The sequence below is a fragment of the Falco peregrinus genome, chromosome 2 (genome assembly GCF_023634155.1).
Source record: "Falco peregrinus isolate bFalPer1 chromosome 2, bFalPer1.pri, whole genome shotgun sequence".
Taxonomy (NCBI): Eukaryota; Metazoa; Chordata; class Aves; order Falconiformes; family Falconidae; genus Falco; species Falco peregrinus.
In genome coordinates, this window is record NC_073722.1 from 13,966,092 (window position 1) to 13,978,252 (window position 12,161).

A 12,161-nucleotide genomic window follows, 5' to 3' on the forward strand; every position below is an offset into this window, starting at 1 on the left:
CTTCTGAATTAAAAGGTAGGGTCAGTCAGATGTCCTGAAGATCAGCACATATACTAGCATTTTATAAATTCTCTTTGTGACCAGAAAAGAAAAACTTTTATTTTCTATTTTTCTACTTTATTTTTAATAATTTTTCTGTCTTGCTTTCTGTTTCTACAAATACATACTCATATCAATCACAAAAACATGGATGAATGCATAGGAAAAATAAGTAGATAAACGGTGATACAGAAAGTGTGTATAGGTCCAAATATTCTGGTTAGTCAATAACACAGAAAATAGGAGACAAACCCATTAGAAAAGAAAAAGTCATCGTTTTCTAGCATGATGAGAGGAGAAAATCAGCTGTGGACAGTATTAAAAATACATATTTAAATAAGAAAGATCTGTTGATAAGTTCATATCAGCTTTAATTTAAACATTATTACCAGCTGTTCTTTGAAAACCATAGACAGGGACAGACCAAGAAAGAAAACAAACTTTGGAAGGTGGCAGAACAGCCATAATGTGCCTTTGTAAGTCTTCTTTTAGAATACTTGTACTGTGATTGCTTTTATGTCTAAGCAAATTATAGAGAAAATTAAAGAGATTCAGAGAAGAGTGCTCAAACTGATGGACAATGCAAAAGATTTCCATTTAAAAGGTGAGACTAAACCCAGAAAAGTTTATAGGGCAGTCACGCAGTGCTGTATCCCCTGTACAGTTTTAAGTGTTTGCCACTGTCAATAAAGTGATTCCAAAGGGGGTGAAAAATTCTTTTGACCAGGATGGCTCACTGGAGCCAGCAGATGATTTTTACGAAAGAGGGCAGAGCTCAAGTAAGTGTCCTTGCACACATAAGAAGATTTCCTCTTCCTCTCTTTGTAACACCTTATAGATCTGGATTTCAATGTGTTTCATATCAATAGCCAGAATAGCTGCTTTCTGTTGGATTGAAACTTGAACTTGATTCAAACCATCTCACTCCTCTTTCATGCCCCTCCAGAGTATGTAATTCCACTTATCATCCTTTCCATCATCACCTTCTGGGATTTCCGCTATCGAAGAGTATTTTCAAACAGACTGATTTCAAACACTAAGGGACAATTTCTAGGGCATACCTCATTTTGACGTTGTTCAGGCTCTTTACAAAAACATTGGTGATTTTATTTTTTAGTATGAGTCAAGAGTGTTTGATGGTATGATAGAAGAACAGCATTTATGAAAGCATAGCACTCTTGCAGACTTCAATTACCGTGGAAATGGAAACTCAGAAAGAAACATACAGTATTAGACTAATCTGCATCAAGACACTCAGTTCTGATGGGTTATAGATACAGTCTGAAGCTACCACTGGAAACCCTCCGTAGAATGAGCCCATTTTGTTGGTGAATGCTCTCACCAACCCAGGTGGGCCATATGATTTCTTTCTGTTCAGAAAGTTACTATCCCTTAAGTCATTTGGGGGAATGGAAAGCCAGAATTAATGTCTAATTATGTTTAGTTTAGCCAGAGCATGCAAAATTCTTATCTCATTTACCTACCCACATGCAGTTACTATTCCCATAAGAGACACTAAAGAGAAATTAGAGCTTTTTGCGAATACCAGTCTAGAGAGTTTCACTTTACAGAAGTACTTCACAAAAACTCCTTTGTAACCACGATGGAAAAACCTAAGGATTTTTTTCAATCACATCACAGCTCAGTGACTGTAAAAGTTTTTGGTTTGGGATTATTTTTTTTTTCCTCTTTTTTTTTCAGTCTTTCTAGCATCGGCTGTTAAGGAGTTCTCACTTTTTATCACTTTATAAGGAAAAAACAGCTCAGTTTATCTTTTGCTTATTTTCTGGAGCCTGCAGGAAGCCTCTGCCATCCTAAAGAAAGTCACACATAATAGAGCAGCTTTAGCCCAGTAAGCCAGTCTTTCCCAATTCATCAGTCAAAGTGTTATGCAAGTGGCCCCCTAAATTGATAAATTCCCACAGTGCCTGTTGACCCAGCTGCCAAGTGCTCATGCAGCAGGTGTTGTTTTCATGACCACCCTGACAGTAATACAAACTGTTTAGCAGTTGCATTGACCTCTTAGCTATTAACATTGATACAGGCTTCACGAGGGACTAGTTTTCAAACATGACAGAATTTCTTAAGACTAGAGGTCATGAACAAGTATACCATATAAGAATAAATTTGATATGCTGCTGAGTTTAAATCTTAAAAGCCGTGAGTTTTTTCCACATTATTCCCATGTAGTAAATCTGGAGACAAGTAACGAGCTTTTGGCATCTCTCCCAGGATTGAAGGTATACTTTTTAATTTTAGAAGCTGTACCTGAAGAGATGTTATATTTATTCTATGACAAGCAGTAAATTTAGTCTATGACAAGTAGTGAAACAAAATTATTTTTTCTTGACATTTTCCCTTATAAAGAAAAAAACCCAAACAACTAATGCACAGATTTTGGTGATATACTTAAGCAGCATTCTAATACCTAATATCTTGTCTGCAGTTAATTGAAGCATGATGTTCCTTCCGCATATTTTGTACAAAAATCAGGATTTCTACGGCCATGTCTCTTGTTTGAATTTGAACATCCAGGAATCTTGTCTGGGTTTTTTTCTCGCCTTAGTGGGAAAGTAGAGATTTTTGATATTGTGTCAAGGGCACGATGGAGGAATTTTTTTCTGTTCAGTACCATTGTACTACTGCTGATTTTGGCCCTCCATTTGCATTGATTTATGTATGTCTGAGCTACAGGCTCTTGCATATAGCAGCTAAATCACTCCGTGCGTTTAGTGGAACTGTGAGGAGATGCACTAAAGAAAGCATGAAATCCTAAGCAGTTCCAGGATGGTATCCAGATAGATAAAACAATAGTTTTAATCTATTAAAGCACGTTAGACTTTTATATGCCTCTAAACCAACAGCAGAGGCTACTTTCTTATACGAGCTACAGTAATGCAGCAAAAATTATTTTACACTTCATACCATTAAGAATTCCCAGCTCACTGCATACGTCAGTGAGGGCCCCAGCTCCCAGTACAACTTTTCCTCCATGTTCCATACATTTGGAGTTGTTATACAGTTTCATGAAAGCATGTTTTAACAAGCAAGATATACTGTACTGTACTGTATATATGAACAGCTCTTTAAGATAACTAGAATTGTACAGACCATATAAATAGTCATTATCAGCTACATTTTTGGCTGACTTTCTGCGGACCGAATAGTGCTTACTGTAAGACTAATCAAGCTGTACCCTTTAGAGTTTTATAGATAGAGGGAGACAAGGAAAAAATCCTCTGCAGCCCACAGTGTGGCTCCATCTATTCCCCTCCATTTTCCACGTCAAGAGACACAGCGAAGCACTGGTTATATAAACAAAATCATAGGCTTGTCTACGTGCTGGAAAGATCAAGTCCCAACAGTCAGTTTCAAGATTTCACGTTATCTTCGTGAGATTCGGTTCAACTTATGCTGAGCCTGAAAATTTCCACCCCTTTAAAGCCTTTAAGAATGTAAAGCATTAAGTATTGGGGCAGAGGCTGTCTCTTGATACGCGTTGGTACCATAACAGCATTCAAAGCCTGAGAAAGAAGTGTGGCTTCTCCCATAGTACAACTCAGGAAAACCCGTAATTCTTCTCACACACAAGGATTCTGCTGCAGCTGCATTTGTATTCCTCTTCTCCGAAGGCCCTCTGCCAACCAGAATTTTTTCCATCTTTGTTTCTACTCCACCCCGCCATTAATAAATATTATCCAAGGCTGATGAGTGCAAGTTATTGATTGATGGTAGAATAAAAGGCAAAGTTATATTCACAAGTACCAAGAGCACTAGAAAACTTTAAATCATAAAAGCAATCAGCCATGCTTGGCTGGATACAAAAAAATATGAATTCTGCCTCCCTAATTAAATATGAATAATAAAAGAATATATTCCCACACTATCGTAGATAAATTTTACATCTCTTAATAAAATAAATCATTATCTTCACAAATAAAATAACTCTGTGACTTATGAGGTCGTTCTTTGCTAAAGAGATGCCACTGAAGCTCTTTTCCAAGAGATGCTCCAGGAGCCTGAGGTTATGCTGACTGCTAAACACAGTACTGTACTTGTGCTTAAGCAAGAAAAAGAGAAGACTCTTATTTAAAGTAACTTGAAAGAAATGAGCTTAACAGAGGCAGATGAAGAAAGAACGTTGTCTCCTATGCAGCTGGCTATAAAGAAATCACCTCAAATTTAGATATTTTTTTCCAGAGGTAGGAATTAGAACACAGATCTTTTTACTTGAAGTCTGAACAAGTCTCCACTGAAAATGGTATCATTTTGTAGAACCGTTTCCAAAACAGCATTGCCTGTGAATGTCATGTATAATTTTTAAGTGTAGGAACTTTCTTAACCAGATCATACATAATGCACTCATTACTACAGAACTGGAATTCTTTACAGGTCAAAAACCCAATGCATTATATTTAAAAGACAGCCGTGGAAATATGTAAACACAAAAACTGAAAGGGTTTCAAATATGCTGCACTAAAGGTGTCAAAACATGTTTCAAAGCCCTTAAATAATACAGGACCTTAAGTCTGATTCTCAGAAGTGCTTTTGAAATCAGAACTTGGTGCTACAATAAAGATGCATCTACACATTCTTTCTGTCCTTAACATCTTTGGGGAACCAGTTCTGTATGGATGTTTAAATAATCATGATAGCAATTAAGACTGAGCAGAGAAAGTGCTATGGTGAAACAAACCAGTGAGCCTGTACTCTATTACTGTTTCAATGAAAAATGCAAGAAACTCTGTAATGTACCATTAACAAGCCACATGCCAAAAATTGGGAGGGGGAGGGGGGTGTTGGGGGCGGGTGGATGTATGCCTAGTCATCTAGTGAGGGACTTCCATGACATTAGGTATAAGTGTTTATTTTTCTTCAAAATTATTTTTACCCTATCTAATATTACTTTGAATGTCCCCATTGTGCATAGAAATCTTTTTTAAATCCTACTAGAACATGGGCTTTGCTGATATCTTAGAAGCCATAAGTTCAACTTGTTAATTTTATTTTATTTAGCTTAACTTTTCCCCTTGATATTTCTACTGATGTTGAATTGGAAGATAAACAAGAATGCCTTATTCTCCTCCTCTTTTTTTTTTGTCACTGTTTCCCACACCTCCATCATACCCCTTCTTTCTCAGACTTCAAAGACTATCCTTTTCTCCATACAGGAGTATCAATTTAGGATTTTAATATTTCACAGAGGGGTCAGTGTACAACTTGCTATTCTGTTTATTTGATATAATTGGGGGTTTAATACTGATGTCAGTATAATGAACAATGTTATTTTCTATTCTATTCTATCTCATAGAACTTTGGTTTTGTTTGTCTGGATTCTAGCTGGACACTTAGCCAAGGTTTCTCTGAGCTCTTGACAAAACTAGTAAAATCTTTGTCCTTCAAATGTTAAGCTTAGGAATGTATGGCAGTAGTTCAGATTGTTTCCTTGAGAATGAGTCATTCTGTATTTGCCACGATGGTCCCATTCGATTACTTGTATAGATCTCTTGTGAGATCCTGACATTCTTTTCTAAACTTACTCCTGAACAATCAAACCCACAGCAGAGACAAAACACGATACCTCTACCAGGAACCTGTAGCCTTGTTTTGATCCTATGGCTGCTGAACTCATACAGCAAATAAAGTAAGTGGTCAGTATGATGGCATGCAGCTAAATTACAAAAAAAAAAAACCAAAAAACAAAAAACAACCAACCAAAAAAACAACAACAACAAACCAGTAAACATCTAAAAAAGCATTGGAAGCCATAGCAACAATTGGGGCATGCTTAAGTTAAAACACTTAAGTGTTTTACACGCTTAAGACTAAAGAATGAACACTACAGTCAGTTCTTTGTTAAGGAAGATAATGCTCTGCTTTTGTAAATAAAAAAGGCTACTGGACATCCAAAATAATGTAGAGACTGACAGGAAAAAATTGCATCACGTAAGACTAGACACCAAGAAGCCCAACCGAAAACCAGTATCAGAAATATTTTAAGTTAGCTGAACTAGAATTTCCTTCATGCATACATTTCACAGAATCACTCAGAGTGGCTGGGGCTGGAAGGGAACTCTGGGGGGCACCTGGTCCAACTGCCCGCTGTAGGGCCACCTCCAGCCAGTTGCCTAGGACCGTGGCCAGGTAGCTTCTGAATAGCTCCAAGGATGCTGGGCAGCCTGTGCCAGTGCTCTCACAGCAAAAAAGTCAGGTGCTTAAATGAGCACCCAGAATGCATAATCCAAATATGATGTCACAAAAATATGGGAATAAAAAAATCTGCAATGTCAAACTGAATTCGTAGACAGAGGTAATATTTCCACAAAATTACCAGGCCTTTCATAATGTGTGACATAAAACTTGCTGGTCAGATTACTCTTCCCAGCATACAACTGGAAATATAAATCAGCTATAAAGGCAAAAAAGACACCATCAGATTCTGGACTGAGTCATAGGACTACTTGCACTCTCTGAAGAAAAGCCACACAATGGGTAGAATTTGGCATGTCTAATAAATGATATTATCTAGAGATAAATGGTGCCTGCGATAAGCTCTTCAGCAAGCTGGTTTTGCCGGGTTCACGCTTCAAGAATTCTCAGAGACTATTATTTATCTTGTAGAAGATCTCAGAAAGCAGTTATATCAAAGAATAGCAAATCACACTGTATTTTTCTGTAATGTAACATACCATCTCTACGTTTATTGGTATTTTTGAGAAAAAAGCAATCCTCTTACAACAAAGATTTCTCCCACTGATAATACCATAAAAAAGAATCAGGCCTTTAATTAAAAAAAAAAAAAAAAAAAAAGTATTTCTCCTTGACCCCGACTTTTAACTATCTGCTTTGTTCGTATTTTTTTAATCAGGCCTTTAGTCCCTGAAGAATGCAAAAGAACAGCTCAATCTGCACAGATACTGACATCTGAGTGCTCCAGGCATTGTCGGAATGGGCACTGCACTCCCACGGGGAAATGCTGCTGTAATCAAGGCTGGGAAGGAGAGTTCTGCAGAACTGGTTTGTATATAGATTCATAGCAACACGTGAAAAAAGCAGTGACATGTCATAATTTGCTTTTTATTATTTGCTGACATAAATTTTCAATATATGTCATTAACCATTGGTTCCGAAACAACATTAAAGAAATGCTGATCTCATCAGTTGTAGGAGAACTAAACCTTTAGATGAGTGCAACAACTAAAACATCTAATGCAATGTGAGCCATTACAGAATGCAATTAATAGCATAAATATAACAGGCAATGGTATTCTTATTTTTTCACCACGATTGTAAAAGGAAAGGAAATGCAATCAATACATGTTCCATGTCTCGACTTTCAACTTCCACCTGCAGCAGTACCACTGTCAGCGTCAAATAGCAGCACCTTGTCAGGAAAGATGATAAATCAGACCTGCAGGTCACTATTGCATTTTTTGCACTTCGCTAATTTAAATCACATGCTTTAGGTTTGGTACATTTTTACTTTTGATCCTACAAAATAAAATGTCTCCCGTTTGTTAAAGAGAATTCTATGTACAACTTGTTACAAAGCAGCTAATAATCAGAACTTTACTGCAATCCATTTTTAATTACAGTGCGTTTATTAAGTCCTATCTTGTTCCTGTAACGTATCTTTTAAAAGTCAGTTTAAAAAGTGACTGTGATCAAACTAGGTGTTGGGTATGTTGCCAAAGGGGTGAGGTGAATGAACCTGGAGTGCCACAGCCGTGATACCACTGCCCCAACAGGGGCTGCGGTGATGGCTGAGCTGTGTAACTGGCCCATGCAGATCGCCCAGAGCAAGCCTGGGTGCCAGGAGATGTTATTCGTGCATCAGCAGTCTTCTGATTGAGAGTATTTGCTCAGCGAGTTTGACCAGATGCCTATACAAAGAGATAAGGTTAAAATAGTGGCAGTAGAACTCAAAAGAGGAAAAGAATCACAGAGTAAGATAAAGCAAGGATCACATGATGGAACAGGGATAATTCCGGTTGGAAGCAGGGTCAGCTATGACGTCCTTACAGCCTGGAGTGTAAGCAGCTTCCCAGTTTTTAGTGATGAGCAGGAATGACTTCACTTGGAATGAAATTAAATGAAAGAAATCACCAATGATATATCTTACTGGCAAGATTAATGAGCTGACCATCACACAACAGTGCAACAAAAACACGTTGGAGAGATGGATGACGTAATCTGGTCAAACAGCCCAACTTCAATTGTCTTCACTTGTCAGTCAGAGATTTCCTGCGTTTAGAGAATGAAGCCCATTCTACAGCCCTTGTCCAAACAGAACTTAAAGTAAAAAACATCACCAGTGTGAACATAAATGGGTTTCGAATAATCTGTTTTGTTTTAAAAAAATTACAGATAGCTAATTTGATAGATGCAATGTACAAGAAAGCTACAGAAAATGTGTAAACAGGATCTTTCTTCCCTGTAACCCATGCAGCTCTTAACGGAGATGTTCTAGGTTGAATCTCAAGCTATTATTGTAATTTAAATAAGAAAAATTACAAGTCATCAGTTTCCCCCTATACATAGTTTAATTAAGAAACTCATGAATAAAATCAAGAAACTTATTTATATGTAAGGTATTATAAATCTCTGTAAATCAGTATTATACCTTTACTCTAACAGATAACAATAAACAGCAAGATGTCTGCAAAAAGAAGGATACGTTATATTTATCACAGTGCTGTGACTCTACTCCAGAAGAAAATACTTCCGCAACTAAACGTACTGATTGTTAGTTTTGCTAACACTGGCTACAATTTAAAACAGCATTTATATCTGAAAAACTTAAGCAAGCTGATTAACCTGGATAAGTAAATTGTCAGGCATCTGCTAAAGAGGGAAAAACTCTGAAACTTAACTCACTGATAAAAGTCATTGAAAAGATACTCAGGTTCTTCTTTCTTTTTTTTTTCTTTTTTTTTTTTTTTTTCCTAAAGGGAATTCAATTTTGTTCCAAGTTTAAGTGATTCAAGAGCCAAAGATCTCTGTGGTCAGTTGTAGCCTGCTCTGTTAGACAAAGTCTGTAGTGAGGAACTCTGCATGTACAGAGGAGTTTACCTGAGATTCAGTACTTGCTAGCTTGGTGATGGCCAGGTGCTAAAATGTCTCACCAACTTCAGGCCTTTTTTGGGCTGCCAGCATAAGAAATGGGATGAGGTAGACCAGCACTGTTTAAAGATCTAGATGTGCTGTATGTCTTATTTTCAAACGATAAGACATTCGAAGCCTGAAGTCTTCTGAGATGGGTCTTCTGTGTACTCCAAAATCAAGCATGAATATGGACGTTTTCAAAAATCTGCTATTTGATATTCACAGTCTGTCCTGGGTGATACACTCTCAGACATACACAATTAATTCCCCTCCCTAACATTCTAAAACTTTAAAAGATACAGTTTCAAATCTTCCAATATTTCATCTTTTCTGTTTTGTTTTACATTTATGTGCTTTCTAAGTTTAGAAAAGCTCTTAATGAATGTGTGATGTATCTTTTCAGTTTGCAATGTTCTAAACAAATTAGAAAATCACTGTTTCTTTCACCCACAGCAAAATGTGACCCAGCCTGTCGACATGGAGGTGTCTGTGTAAGGCCTAATAAATGCTTGTGTAAAAAAGGCTATCTCGGCCCCCAGTGTGAACAAGTGGATAGAAACATCCGAAGAGTGACAAGGGCAGGTATTCTTGATCAGATCCTAGACATGACATCCTATTTGCTGGATCTAACCAGCTATATTGTATAGTTTCTGGGACTATTTGGAAACTACACTTTCAACGGGCATTTGTTTTGAATCCTGTCATTTTGAAAAGACTGTTATCCTGCAACAAATACCGGTAATTTGATTTACTTTATTAATTTAAGTATAATATCCACAAATGTGCAGATAAATTCTTTGTATGTGTGTAAATATTTCTGTACACCTCCACAGACGTACGGATATCCAATATATGCACACATACACATGCATGCACTATCACAAATACGGTTTTACAGCTAGTGGAATTTTTTTTAATATTTATTTCTTCATGAGAAATAGTTTACAAAGTAATTCCACTGTAAACCACATTCTTGTCAAAGGACTTTTGTGATGTCTTAATGGATTCTTGGGCATCCCAGAAATCTCGTGGCTGTACCTATCTGATTATAGCATTGAGAGAGCAGTTTTCAAACATCGCTGTATACACTGCTGGACTTAATAAATCCAGTTGTAACAGTTTCTAAGGCGAACTACATCATGAAACAGTATTTCAGCACTCCTTAATGCATTCCTATCTAGGCAATTCATTGTAAGACTGTAACCTTCACCTTCATCAATGTAACTCTATTACAGAATGTTACGCATTTCTTTATCTAGCATAGATGCAAAAATCTGGTTATCGCAGCTTAATATCAAGATTGTTTCAAGTGTTTAATAATTAAATTATATTCGCATATTTCAAAACCAGTCATCCTAGAAGGTCTGCTTTTTATCATATATTTTATTTAACAATGGGCACTGGGTTCATGTTACATATTTATATTATTTTATTTTATTTTTATAATATAGACATCATCTAGATGAGACAGCTTTACCATGTCCTGTAAAATACTAAAGTTACATTTTTCACCAACTTAATTGGAAAGATGGGGAAAGAGAGAGCAAACACACTCTTTAATGTGTTGTGGACCTAATCTAGAAATGTATCCTTGTGTCAACCCGTATTCCTTTATGATGGATGAAAAATACAACAGCTAACCAATCATAATAAAATTCCAGCACATGTTAAAAGTGTTCATAAAGTGATTTTCACTGTAACAGGACAGGCCAGATTATACACAAGTAGACCGCTGCCAATTTCACACTGAATGGAACGCCCCTGGATGAGAGCTCACATGAGCACATGCTGGCTGTGTAAGATGTCACCTGTACAAAGCGTGTAACAATTCTCGCCAAATGTGGCTCTAAATGTAAGTGTTCCTTGAAGAGCTAACATAAAATTGAGTCTTTGTAAATGTATCAATAAATATGTTGTACATGCTATAGTCAGGTTTTCTAAAGTATTAATAGTCTAACTAGATATATCTTCAGAACTGGTGCCCGCTTATGTCCAGAACTAGGGCGTCTATTGTCAGTTTCTTTGCTCACTACTTACAGACTGTCAGATTTCCTTTGCACTACCTGGCTTTTTTAAATTCTCGCCTATGAAAAGAACACAGAGTAGCCACAGCATGCACATCGTATGGTTCTTAGAAGCAGCTACTCATGCGTCAACAATTTACAACACTTTAGGCAACAGGATGCAAAAGACTTTAGCCATATTACTCTCCAGTCGCTCTCCAGGGCAGTGACATGCAATGGATTGTCCTTTATAGAAAGTTGTCAGTCTTCATTTAGTAAGTATTAAATCTGAAAGTACAGCATGACTGATACTTGCATTTCTCTGTCTTACGCATTCCAGCTCAGAGGAACAGAAAATTACATTTGCCTTCCATATATGTTTGCCTGGGTTTCGAGTGACCTCATGCCAAATGGAAATTGGTTGAGAAATCTTGGTTAAGTGCTCAGCGAACAATGGTCTGCATTAAAAAGTGCATGCATAATTTTGCACAATGTAGATTCAACTGACAGTCCATTGAAAGACGTCTTGGGATTAAATGAGCATGAAGACCAAATTGCCCTCTCACCCCAGAAAAGGGTGGTCCCTTATAGTCACACGAACACTTCATTGGCTAAGCAGTGTGACCAATCTTAAAATGAACCCTGCGGTAGCATCTGTAGGTTAATAGCAGCTCTTTGTCTCCGCTGCTTTCTGCCTTTAGTCTTTTCCCTGAATTCCATCACAAAAAGTTTTACAATTAAAAAATGTCCTGACAACCATTTTTGTAAATTGACCTTAGCATCTAATCTTTCCTTATTCAACGTGGGTGACAAAAATGTGAACTTCTCATGAATGAGCCAGCTGTCTAAATCTGTCACATAGCGCAGTTTTATTACACTCTTCATAATTGGCAAAACAAGAAAGTTGCTGAAGTATTTTAGCAAAATATCTGACAGAGATAACAACGCTTTAACACTTTCTTTAATTAAATGTACTTAAAAATAAAACCAACTTTAACTCTACTGTGACGTATT

At 37.0% G+C, this 12,161-nt stretch overlaps 1 protein-coding gene across 1 annotated transcript in view; it reads left to right on the top strand.

The window, feature by feature from the left end:
- HHIP (hedgehog interacting protein) overlaps positions 1 to 10,817 on the top strand; it is a 73,411-nt gene extending 62,594 nt beyond the window's left edge. Inside the window, exons 12-13 of the mRNA XM_005243323.4 lie at positions 6,908 to 7,056; positions 9,598 to 10,817. Coding sequence (XP_005243380.2) covers positions 6,908 to 7,056; positions 9,598 to 9,791 — 343 coding nt within the window. The 3' untranslated portion in view covers positions 9,792 to 10,817. The remainder of the gene's footprint in view (positions 1 to 6,907; positions 7,057 to 9,597) is intronic.
- The last annotated feature ends 1,344 nt before the right edge of the window (positions 10,818 to 12,161 follow it).